Source organism: Salmo salar, chromosome ssa22 (assembly GCF_905237065.1).
Source record: "Salmo salar chromosome ssa22, Ssal_v3.1, whole genome shotgun sequence".
NCBI classification, from domain to species: domain Eukaryota; kingdom Metazoa; phylum Chordata; class Actinopteri; order Salmoniformes; family Salmonidae; genus Salmo; species Salmo salar.
The window spans coordinates 35,411,682-35,424,614 of record NC_059463.1 but is presented as its reverse complement, the minus strand read 5'-3'; the positions used below and the strand labels follow the sequence as shown (position 1 = coordinate 35,424,614).

Below are 12,933 nucleotides of genomic sequence, written 5' to 3'. Positions count from 1 at the left end.
AGAGAGAGAGACTCAGAGAGAGCGAGAGGAGCGCCACAGAGGAGCGCCACAGAGGAGCGCCACAGAGGAGCGCCACAGAGGAGCGCCACAGAGGAGCGCCACAGAGGAGCGCCACAGAGGAGCGCCAACAAGAAACAATCTCCCACAACACTACACCAAACAATTACCCATATATAGGACTCTCAATCAGAGGCAACGAGAAACACCTGCCTCCAATTGAGAGTCCAGCACCCAAACCTAAACATAGAAAACCTAAACTAGACAGAATGCAGAAATAGAACCTAAAACATACTAACCTAGAACATACACCCAAAACCCAAGAACAACTACTCCCTCTGCTGGTCAGGACGTGACAATTACACTTACAGTAGAATCTGACTGTCAAATGAACTGACAAAATAAATATGCACAGAGCTTAAATAAATGATCAGTTTTTTGTTTATTACGAAAGGAGGTATTAGCAATTTAGACAAACAATATGGATGAATATCTCAACAATATAGAAATGGATTCCTTTTCACAATTTTATCTTCATACATTTCATGTTCAGTTCAACCTTACTGTTAGGCAGGATCTGGAGATTATAAAACGGTAAATAACATTCCCCGGAAGGTAGACACTCTACCCTATGAGGCATCTGAAAATGTGTAATTGAAAGAAATTGAGGAAATAATCCACCCCCAAATATTTTGCATCACAAGGCTGCTGAGGGGAGGACGGCTCATAAAAATGTCCGGAATGGAACAAATGGAATGGCATCAAACACCTGGAAACTATGTGTTTGATACCATTCCACAAATACCGTTCCAGTCATTCCCACGAGCCCGGTTTCTCCAATTAAGGTGCCACCATCCTCCTGTGCTTTGCATGTAGCCTCTTACCTCCTACTGGCTTCTTCGTTGAGCCACAAATACAGACAAAGTGTCAGGGGAATTAGATAAGTAAATATGGGCCTCAACAAGTTGTAATAAGGTCTGGCTGCATGTACTGATTACTGAAGTTAAACCACACAGTTGTCACACACACCCTCTGCAGATTAAAATATTAAGAAGAGCAAGGGGATATATTTTTCAAAAACTAACAAATTGCGACACTCAGTGGTTATGAAGTGAAACTGCGGCTAGACAACCAACATCATTGCCTCCAAATCTTGCCAAATAAAAACACAAATTCAATAACAGATTGGAAAGCGTATCACCAACGTTTTGTCTCTTAGACATGGTTGGCATAGCCGTCATTGCCAGCCTCTGTGTCCAGAGTTTTGGTGCGGTCCGTTTGCACTGAGGCATAGAGGTCAGAAAGCACAGAGACCGTGTCAGCGTTGTTGTTGGCCACAGTCACCTTCTCCACTTCCTGTGGGCCCTGTAGTGTCACCACGTCAGAGTACTCAATCTGGGGCTGTGGGGAGCTGCGGCCAGACACCATCTTTGGGGCCTTCAGAGTCAGGTTGGCATAACAGTCCTGCCTTTTAGAGGGCACCTGACAGAAAGAAGAAACATGCTAAATGTATGTTTAATAAAGGTCCAATGCAGCCCTTTTTATCTGAATATCAAATCATTTCTGAGTAACAGCTACTTATCTTACTGTGATTATTTTAATTAAAAAAGTTAAAAAGAAACAAAAATAGCTTCTTAGCTAAGAGCAATTTCTCAAGAAAGAATTTAGCTAGGACTGTCTGGGAGTGGTCTGAGTGAGGAGGAGAAAACTGAAAATTAGCTGTTATTGGCAGAGAGGTTTGGAACTCTTTTTCCTATTGGTCTGCTAACTAATTTACCACTTGGTGATTTCACCAGGCAAACCAAAACTTCATCCTACAAATAGAGGCTGAAATTTCAGGTAGTCTTTTCAAACAGTTCTTACAGAAAAAGGGTATTATCATAATTTCGCAGTATAATTCCAACCACAAAGGGAAATCACATTTTTGACTGCACTGGACCTTTTAAATATAATCTTGTCGACCAGCCAGCACTCTCTAGCAATTGAGCTAGGGGACAAGGTTAGGTTTAATATACTGTAGGACCTTTTGGTATGGGCCTATACATGACACAAAAAGACAGGTAACACAAATAATGAACAATAACAGGAGACATCTGTGCTTCACAAGGAGAAGGTGTAGAAAAGTAGCACCTGGGAACCACTTTTGATCGGACGATCTCTGACGGATGAGGAACTGAGTGGAAGTTCTACTCCTGTCAACAAAGAGAAACCAGTTGTGAAAAAGAGGATAATTCAACCCTGGGTCACTCATCACATCGCAGTGCACATATTCCATGCAGTAAGATGCAATTGTATTTTCTTGGTGTTATTACATGTAACTACATAGTAACTATACTACAAAACAAATTTGAAAAACTAAATTACCTGTTTCATTACATTATGATTCACAATGCTTTGCTTTCGGGTGCTTACGATATACTCTGACAACAGTGAAACATTGACATTCAAAATGAAATTCAACTGAAATTCTGCAAGCAAGTATCTTCTTCTCACTTGTCAACTCAATTCAACTGAAATTCTGCAAGCAAGTATCTTCTTCTCACTTGTCTGGGTGTAGCTGATGTTCCCATAGATAGGGTTGTCCTCCATGTCCCTCAGTCTCAGACTAAGACTGGTTGATTCCCATCGAGGATGAGGAGAGAGGAAACAGTGAGGTCATTAGCTAAACAGATATTAGCATGTAATAATAGTCCAAAACCATCATGATCAAACCAGATAAACAAATCTAAAGATGAATAAAGACAAAAATCTGTGATCCAGAGCCATGTAGATACTGCACCTATATCTGTCTATATACTGTATATATGGCTCTGCATCATTCATTGCAGCCCAATCAGACAGACAATTAATCTGTCATTAAACCTTTTTGTCCCTTTGTCCCTCATTTGTCCCTCTGTCTAATCATTACAGTTTTTCTCAATTGCCTACAAGCTTTTTTTGGAACAAAACAGTAAATACATTTTCCAGATGTAGTTGCCTTCTCAAAACATAAATACATTAATCAAAACTATATTATACCGTCAAAATTGCAAATTCATGAATCAAAAGAACACGAATGCCTGCAAAAAGAATAACACAACCATATTTACCTTGAGTCCAAGCAGACAAAACAAAGTTAGTCTGTCTTTTAAATATCCCAGTAGATAAATACATTGTTTTTGCAGTCACTAAATCATGAAGATCAAATTTGGAAGAGCAACTATCCAAAGGTGCAGAATTATGGGCAATTACTCTCTGTTTTTGCATATTTCAGCAAACAATTTCATACACAATTTCATACACATCAAATTATTCAAATAAACATAATAAAAAAATACATTGTTTGCAGGTGTCACGCCCTGACCTGAGAGAGCCTTTTTATGTCTCTATTTAGGTTTGGTCAGGGTGTGATTTGGGTGGGCATTCTATGTCTGTATTTCTATGTTGGGGATTGCTTTGTTTCGGGCTGGGTATGGCTCCCAATCAGGAACAGCTGTACATCGTTGTTGCTGATTGGGAGTCATACTTAGGCAGCATGTTTTTCCTTTGGGTTTTGTGGGTAGATGTTTTCTGTTTAGTGTGTTAGGATACCTGACAGGACTGTTTGGCTGTCGTCTGTTTTTTCTTTGTGAAGTGCCTTTTTTTCATCTAAAATAAAAGATGAACAAATTCCACGCTGCACCTTGGTCCCCTCTTTCAGATGATCGTTACAGATCTACCCACCAAAAACGGACCAAGCAGTGTGGAGGGGAGCAGCACCAGGAGTGGAGGAAGCAGAGTGCTCGGGAGGTGATGGCATCCTGCTCGCTGGAGGGAAGAATAGACTGGACTTGGGAACAGCTATTTGACCATTGCAACAACCTGCCGGGAAGCAGGTGGAGGTGAAGAGGCAGCCCCAAAAATTCTTTGGGGGGGGCACACGGGGAGATTGGCGGAGTCAGGCATTAGACCTGAGCCAACTCCCCGTGCTTACCGGAAGCGGCGTGGTACTGGTCAGGCACTGTGTTATGCGGTAGAGTGCACAGTGTCTCCAGTGCGCGCTCATAGCCCGGTGAGCTACATCCCAGCCCCCCGCAAGTGCCATGCTATAGTGGGCATTGAGCCAGGACGGTTGTGCAGGCCGTGTGCTCTAGACCTCCAGTGCGTCTTCAGGACCCGGTCTATCCTGTGCCTGCGCCCAGAGCCAGGCTTCCTGCATGTCTCCCCAGCCTGGTGAGTCCTGTGCCTACGCCCAGAGCCAGGCCTCCTGCATGTCTCCCCAGCCGGTGGAATCCTGTGCCTGCGCCCAGAACCAGGCCTCCTGCATGTCTCCCCAGCCTGGTGAGTCCTGTGCCTGCACCCAGAGCCAGGCCTCCTGCATGTCTCCCCAGCCTGGTGAGTCCTGTGCCTGCGCCCAGAGCCAGGCCTCCTGCATGTTTCCCCAGCCTGGTCTGTCCTGTGCCTCCTCCATGGACCAGGCCTCCAGTTGGTCTCCCCAGCCTGGGGAATCCGGCGCAGCCAGAGTCGCCCGCCTGTCCTCCGGCGCAGCCAGAGTCGCCCGCCTGTCCTCCGGCGCAGCCAGAGTCGCCCGCCTGTCCTCCGGCGCAGCCAGAGTCGCCCGCCTGTCCTCCGGCGCAGCCAGAGTCGCCCGCCTGTCCTCCGGCGCAGCCAGAGTCGCCCGCCTGTCCTCCGGCGCAGCCAGAGTCGCCCGCTGCAGGAGATCACGCTCCTGCAGCGGGAACTCTCCAGTGAAGTGGGGTGAGCTAGTGGTGGAGCGGGGTCTGCGTCCCGCTCCAGAGCCTCCACCACGGAGAAATTCCCACCCAGACCCTCCCCTATAGGTTCAGGTTTTGCGTCCGGAGTCCGCACCTTTGGGGGGGTACTGTCACGCCCTGACCTGGGAGAGCCTTTTTATGTCTCTATTTAGGTTTGGTCAGGGTGTGATTTGGGTGGGCATTCTATGTCTGTATTTCTATGTTGGATTGCTTTGTTTTGGCCGGGTATGGCTCCCAATCAGGAACATCTGTACATCGTTGTTGCTGATTGGGAGTCATACTTAGGCAGCATGTTTTTCCTTTGGGTTTTGTGGGTAGATGTTTTCTGTTTAGTGTGACAGACTGTTTGGCTGTCCTGTCTGTTTTTTCTTTGAAGTGCCTTTTTTCATCTAAAATAAAAGATGAACAAATTCCACGCTGCACCTTGGTCTACTACTTCTGACAGCCGTTACAGCAGGATTCAGATTCAGAGATTCAGATTCAGTGTTTACTAGTTACATGTACAGGGTTGCAGGTGTTATTGCAGGGTACAGGGAAAATCTTAGGCTCCAAGCTCCAGCATGCAGGACTTAGTGAAATAAAATAATGAAAATGGTAATAGAAATAGCAATTAATAAATGTCCATTGGTGTGGAGGCAGAGTAAAGAATATTTAGGGGGTGTGGGGGGAATGACCATAGGGTGAGAATCATGACCATTGAGGGGGTGTGAAATAAAAACAATCAAAATGATATATAATATAAATAACTGCAAAAGTGATGAATGTCATCGGTGTGGGGGCAGAGTAAGTCCCTTGGGGGGTGTCCATAGTGGGAGTAGCAGGGGGGAGGGAGGAGCAGGTAGCTGACTAGTGGTGGCTATTCAGCAGCTTGATGGTCTGAGGATAGAAACTATTGGCCAGTCTTCCAGTTTTTACCATTATACTCTCCACGTCTGAGTAACTGAAGCGGGGAGAACAGGCCGTGGCTTCGGTGGCTGGGGTCCCTGAGAATCGGCCATCCTGCAACACCTGGTGTTGTAGGTGTCCTGTAGGGCAGGCAGTGTGTACCCAATGGTGTGTTTGGCTGCACGTATCACCCTCAGAGTCGTGCGGTCCGCAGTGGTGGAGTTACCGTACCAGAGGCTATGATGCAGCCCGACATTATGCTTTCAATGGTTCTCCTGTAGAACTCTGAGGGTTCTCGGGGACAGGCCGAATTTCTTCAGCATCCTGAGGATGAAGAGTCGCTGTCGTGCCTTCTTCACCATGTGTCCATGTGGTTCGACCATTTCAGCTTCTCTGAGATGTGTACGCCGAGGAAATAGAAGTTATTGATCGTCTCCATGGCGGCCCTGTTGATGAGGATGGGGGCGTGCCCCAGCCTGGTTCCTCCTGAAGACCACAATCAGCTCCTTTGTTTAGCTAACGCTGAGGGAGAGGTTGCTTACCTGGCACCACACCGTCAGAGTGCCTACCTCCTCCCTGTAGGCTGTCTCGTTGTTGTTGGTAATCAGGCCTACTACTGTTGTCGTCATGGAACTTGATGGAGTTGGAACTGTGTGATGCCACACACTCGTGGGTATACAGGGGAATACAGGAGGGAACTGAGAACGCACCCTTGTGGGGCACCCGTGTTGAGGTAATGTTGCTTACCTTCACCACCTGGGGGTGCCCTGTCAGGAAGTCAAGGACCAGTTGCATAGGGAGCAGTTCAGACCGATCGCTGTGAGCTTTCTAATGAGCTTATAGGGCACTATGGTATTGAAGGCCGAGATGTAGTCGATGAACAGCATCTTATGCATTTATTTTGTCCAGGTAGGTGAGGGCAGTGTGCAGTGCAATGGCGATTGCATTGTCCGTGGAGCTGTCAGGGAGGTAGGTGAATTGGAGAGGGTTGAGTGTGTTGGGGAGGGAGGAGGTGAGTGCTCCTGGTTGGTAGTCGTTCAGTTACTTTCCCTTTCTTTTCTTTTTTTGTAGCAGAGTTTCGACTGTTAGATGCACATCAGCTGTAGTGATGCATAAAACAGTGGAAAGAGGCATGCTGCTAGCCACCATTGTACTGGAGAACAAGCGCCCACACGTGGACTATTTGGCCTCCCCATCTTTCCAGACCAGATTTATACCACCCAGAAAGGCTGGATGTTCTGCCCCTGCCTGCTATGAGAGTGAACTAGTGAGTGAGTAAATAAGTGAGCCAGCCAGCCAGCCAGCCAGCCAGCCAGCCAGCCAACACTTTAGCCAGATTCATTCATCGGTATCATCAAAATCTAATTCCATGTAGTCAATACATAGGCTGATTTGTTCATAGTTTTGGAGACTTTCCCTTGGCGCACAGAAACAAAATCCACAGTAGAAATAAGGAAAGGTGAATACAATGGAGGAACACAATTGATATGAATGTATAGCCCTCAATCTATACCAAAGTAGTTCTCTATAATGGAATGTAAAATTGTTGGAGATTATGATTTAAGATTAACCAAAAGTTACTGAAAGTAACCCTCTACATCTCTGCATGCCCGCAATATTGTAAAAAGTATAAAAATGATATCGTCCCTATTGCCTAGATCTTTCCCTTTATTGTACATGGTATGACACTGATGGGCTGATTAAGAATTTACTGATTGCCGGAAACATAACACACATTTCTCTTCTGACAAAAACATTGTGTTAATATTCTGTGAACAAAGCACATAACAGTGAATTTCGTATTCACTGACGACATATGTATTTCAAGTTTTGCAAAAGGTGGTCAAAGATCTGCAAGTCAGGTACAAAACCAAGAATATGATCAGAAGATCTGTAAATGGATTTGAGCACAGATCAAAAAATTGCTTGTAGGCGATTGAGAAAAACTGCAATTAGATACACACCTCCTTCTGAAGCGGGGCAGAAATGTATTTCCTTTATCTGTAACAACAAAAGAGTGTTCTCTGTCAGTATTTTCTTTTAAATCAGAGGTTGTGTTAACTCTTGACTTCAGTCTTACCTGTACAATGTGTTGCGATACAGCAAAGAATATTCCAGCACACTGAAAAGACCAACATTGTGCTGACAACTGACAGTAGGATCCACAGCTCAAAAGACCCGCAGAAAATACCAAAAACTTTGGGGAGAACAACAACAAGAAAGAGAACAGGTGTATAACCGTTAGTATACGTTGTTTTCTTTGCACTGGGCTGACAAGACTTTATGGCAAGTCTGACAAAGACTTTCGGGTCTAAATTTTGCACAATAAAACGGCAGATGCATGGAATAGTGTGTGGGTATTCATGTTTCTTTCAATATTTGATGGCTTGTCATGTGTAATATGTCTATAGGTCCAGAAAACACTGAATTGAATAAATAGTTCAAACTAAATGAAGCAACACACTGTTGTATATCCTCCCACATGTCTTTTGGGAGCCTACAACAGTGTGTGGGTTCATTTGATTTACACTGTGTAATACATTTGAAAAAATGTAACGCTGACACCAATCTTTGAGCCTGAAGAGTTTTGAGTTTCATTTTTTTTTTGTTATAGCATGTAAATTTGACCTTTTTGACCTCTTGATGAGAATAAAATATTGTCTAACTTCAAACAAGCTTTTAAAAAGGACACCACAATATCCACTGTTCCTAGGCCGTCATTGAAAATAAGAATTTGTTCTTAACTGTCTTGCCTAGTTAAATAAAAGGTACAACATTTTTTTTTAAATATTGAGTTAAAATAGATCAGACTTACCTGTTGTTTGAGTGCTGCTGTTACAGCTATCTGCCATGATTGCGAGTTTATAAACCTGATAAATTCAGACTCGCTTGAGAAAAATGTAAATAAATAATTTAATCTCTCCCTGTGACTCTCTAAATGATTGATCCAAAATGTAATTATATTGGAGCGTAATTCTGTACTAAACTATTATATTTGTATTTGAAGGTGTTGGTTTTAGTGATGCAGGTTAATCTAGGGTTCTTTCTGGGAGTTTGCTGCAGGATGTTAGTTTGTCATTTCTTTTGTGCATCAGCAGGGCAATCTGCAGAAAACCACAATCCTTCCTATGAAAACAACTCATGCTGAGACACATTTTGGTAATGCGCAAAAGAGAGAGAATATTTTGTGTGTGTTTTATACCAAGGGATGCATCACCGCTTTATTTTTGTCTGAAAGATTTTTTTGTTTGTCTGTTTTGGGGAATGTACTTATATGTTTGCTAGTGTGCTAAAAAAAATGTATAGTGGCTGCAAAGAAATAAAAAAAATATTATAAATATTTAGGGAGCGTAGGCCTAAAATGATCTACAATTATTAACTATAGTGAGAACCCCCACAACATAAGTTCATTTAATTATCGATTATGGATGGAAGAATGACATGTGTTTTTGTTGTTGTTCATTCAATCAATTTCTCCTAAACATTTTGACAATACCTATACGTGCATAGTATGGGCGTGTCTTAAAACTGTTGTCCCACGTCTTCTCTAACTTTTCTTCCTTTTCCTGAGTGCTGATGTGTATGTAGCAAGCTACGAACTTGACCGCAGCAAAATGTTCAATTTCGGATCAAAAATACTTGTACTTTTTCTCGTGGCTTTCCCATGTGGCCTGATATCCTTCGGTAAGTCATTTTATCCTTCTGAATTTGTATTCGTCACTCCAGCGGTCCAGAGTTCATTGCAATAATGAAACGTTAACAAAGTTAACATTGACGTGGCATAACGCAGTTTTTCATTCAGTGATATTTAACGTTTGAAGACTGCATTGTCTTAAAGCTTCGTGCTCAATGTCCATATTTGATTAATTAAGTAAACAACTGCATTTCACATAAAATTATAGCAGGAACATAAAACTTTGGGAAGTTTTCTCGATATTGGCTTGTTGAGACGTCGCATGCTTATGCAAATGAAACATTTCCATAGATGTAGTTTTGTGGTGAAAGACAATAAGAACCTTAAATGGAGAAACAAAAATGACACATTTTTCAAGACAAAATGTGTCTGGTGGGCAATAATGTTTCTATACACAACTAGAATTCTGCACTAGAGCGCTAAAAAAAATTGATATTCACAAAGTTTAGCATATCTTTGCAGGGGGTCTCTTATTTTGAAAAATACAAGTAACAGATCGTGCTGCCAGCATAATATACTGCTGCTAGGAGAACGGTAATCTCTACTCTGAGTTCCCCTTTTTTCTATGGTGACGTGTCCTAGGATCATCGTTGCGTTAGTACTGTGTTGATGCATTGCAACACCCGTGTGAGGCGCTGACTTTTACGTTGTATCTTGCCTGTCACATAGTGTTCAAATTGATACAATATGGCAGGCCTGCTACTAAATGATTGGCTTTGCAATTTCTTATACAAAGTTTATACAGCATTTTCGATTAATTAGGCCTACCAATCATGAAGCATAACAGGACCTAGTTTTAGCCTTTAGGCTACACATTCTTTGTGAACGTGCACAATGAACTAATCTCTTTTCATGATCACTTGTATCTATTTAGTAGTGTCACTAGTTTACATTTATTTGATCCATTGTATCATATGTGTATTTTTTGTGAAGATGGAGAAACTATGGGTAACGTTAGGTTAATAAGAGGCCTGGCCTTTTTAACAGGTGGCGAGTTGAAGTCACAATTATCATTAGCTATTATAGCAATTTATGCTATGTGTATGTGTTAAAATGCACACATTGCTAATGGCTTCTTTTCTCTGTTTGGACAGGCCAAGTATCTGCAGACTCTGAGTCTGCGGAAGACATTTCCCCAGATTCAATAGTCGATGAGGAGGAGGAGGAGGAGGAGGAAGAGGATGAGGTGCTGGTGGAAGAAGATCAGGTCCCAGGCTCAGTATGTGACGTTGGTCGAACTGGGATGAAAGCGGCTTCTATTGTCCCTGCCAAATGAACCAGACAGTTGTTTGACATATTGCTATTTGATTTGATATTTTGAAATCTCTCAGGAAACAGAGGATGACATAGATGAAGATGCTGCAGTTGGAGATGTAACCTCTCACCCTGATGCTGACACCACCATTGTCTTTGTGACTGGGGAAGGTTGGCCTTCTCTTCCTTGATGAAGACTTTCATATCATTTTACACTCAGTCATTCATTGTAAATTTAAACGCTAATATGCAAGACAGCATTGAATGGAATTATTCATTCAAATCAATGGTTTAATTTGTATATCTTTGTGCCCTCTATCCAGAGTTCCCAGCCAATGAGATTGTGAAGTTCCTGGTGGGTTTCACCAACAAGGGAAGCCAGGATTTCACTGTCCATTCCCTGGAGGCCTCCTTCCGTTACCCTCAGGACTTCCAGTTCTACATCCAGAATGTGAGTCTGGGCTCTCGGATGCATGACGCCTGCATGCCTCATCTGAGGAATAGAAAGTCCCCATGAAAACACACATGATTCTGTAACATACATTATAATGGGGTTTGTAATCTGTTTACTTCCAATTTATTAACTAACAACTACTATAATATTAACTTATTATAAAGCCTTTACAAACCTGATAACATATGTATTACCCATGATAGATGACAGTTAGTTCAAAAACAGTGTGTTGTATTTACCAAATATACATGGAATGCCCTGTAAAATGTAGTATTGGGAACTTTCTGCCATTGTTGATCAGAAAAGTAGACTAGATGTTTTTGGTATCTAGTTCACAGCCTTGCCCCTGAGCACTGTGGTCCAGCCCCAGAAGCAGGCCTCCTTTGAGTACTCCTTCATCCCTGCTCAGCCTATGGCTGGTCGTCCCTTCGGCCTGGTTATTCTACTCAACTACCAGGACAGTGAGGTGAGACTAGATTTATTGATTGTTTTTATTATTGGAGTGTTTTGCATCTTCAGTATGCCCAGCTCATATGGGTTGTTGACCAGGTGTTCAGACATCACCCTGACCAGGTTCAGAAGTTCCTTGGAATGTGTGTCCTGAGGCGCTGATCTTGTGTTTTGACTGTTCCGCAGGGCAACGGTTTCCAGACGGCCATTTACAACCAGACCGTCACTATCGTTGAGCTGGAGGAGGGACTGGATGGAGAGACGTAAGCATTTCTTTGCATACATCAATTCTATTTTTATGCCAGTATTTGGTTATATTAATTTATGTTTTAGGTACATTTGTTTAAATATTTTAACTCATTTATATGGTATGACATGTTTTCCTTTGTTTTTCCTCCAGAATATTCATGTATATCTTCCTGACTGGATTGGTTGTCTTGGCGGTCTTTGGCATGTACCAGGTGCTGGAGTCTAGGACGGTACGAGTTTCATGAATCTAAATTGTCATAGTCTAAAATATCTCCAACCTCTTTACATATGGTGTTGAATGTTACATTAAAAATGAGCATCAGGGTGAATGAAGTGATGACCTTTCATCTATGTTGTGCAGAGGAAGAGGTTCCCCGTGAAGGTGGAGACGGGCACTGGTGGGATGAACGGTGTGGACATAAGCTGGATTCCCCAAGAGACCCTCAACATCATGAGTAAGTTGAGCTTTGTCATGAGCTTTAATACTCTTGTCATAGCTTTTCTTCCTGAGCGCAGGAAGACAAATTCAAACTCGGCTTATAACAACCACTTTTTTGGAAGTGTACTTGAAAAGGCATCCTCTGTTTTTATCTTGTCTGTACAAAGATGAATATCAACTCAAATGGCTGTATTGACCATCTCTCTCTCTCTCTTACTCTCTTTGTCTCTCTCTCTCTTACAGGCAAGGCATCTGCATCCCCTAAAGCCTCTCCAAGGAAACGCACCAAGAGAGCGGTGGGAGTAGATCAGTAAACTATTCCATGATGCGGTCATCTTCATATCAATATCCACCAGGCCCATGTTCAAGGCCCATGACATCACAACAGTCAACACCATCAACCTCTGGTCAACCTCTGGGTGGACCTAGTTAGTTATCCAAGAGCTTTTTGCTGCTGATACATAGGCATACACCAAATGTCTCAATGTCAAGGGTTCTTGGACTGAAGACACTGGTGTCACGAATGTGTCCCATTTAGACACCACTCTAGTTGGACATGGTCATAATTGTGCAAATTTGGCCCACATTTTGTTTAATTAAAGGAACTTGTTTTTTATCACTGTGTGGTTGAAACACTAAAGGACTGATATGAGACTAAAGACTAAGTAATGTAAACACCATGCCAGCTCCATGAAAGACATGGGGAAGACCTGGGGAGTTTTAGACCTGCCAAAGAAAGCTATAACGCTACACCAAGTATTTCAATCAATCTTTTACA

General features: G+C 42.9%; 2 protein-coding genes across 3 annotated transcripts; one reads left to right on the top strand and one right to left on the bottom strand.

Annotated features, from left to right (window-relative positions):
- Positions 1–415: 415 nt before the first annotated feature.
- On the bottom strand, positions 416–8,782 carry LOC106583333 (uncharacterized). Of its 2 annotated transcripts, XM_014167410.2 has the most exons (6): positions 8,431–8,777; positions 7,696–7,812; positions 7,580–7,616; positions 2,541–2,608; positions 2,128–2,189; positions 416–1,479 (listed from the first exon to the last, which is right to left on the bottom strand). In XM_014167410.2, exons 1-6 carry the CDS (start codon positions 8,465–8,467, stop codon positions 1,213–1,215), a joined length of 588 nt encoding a protein of 195 aa, XP_014022885.1. In that variant the 5' UTR covers positions 8,468–8,777; the 3' UTR covers positions 416–1,212. The 2 variants fall into 2 exon arrangements, with proteins under 2 accessions (XP_014022885.1, XP_045561007.1); XM_045705051.1 differs by lacking the exon at positions 7,696–7,812 and having other exon boundaries at positions 8,431–8,782.
- A 414-nt stretch (positions 8,783–9,196) lies between these two features.
- Positions 9,197–12,770, top strand: ssra (Translocon-associated protein subunit alpha). The gene is made up of 9 exons (NM_001146360.1): positions 9,197–9,299; positions 10,404–10,528; positions 10,641–10,734; positions 10,887–11,014; positions 11,349–11,483; positions 11,654–11,730; positions 11,868–11,946; positions 12,078–12,171; positions 12,399–12,770. Exons 1-9 carry the CDS (start codon positions 9,230–9,232, stop codon positions 12,467–12,469), a joined length of 873 nt encoding a protein of 290 aa, NP_001139832.1. The 5' UTR covers positions 9,197–9,229; the 3' UTR covers positions 12,470–12,770.
- The last annotated feature ends 163 nt before the right edge of the window (positions 12,771–12,933 follow it).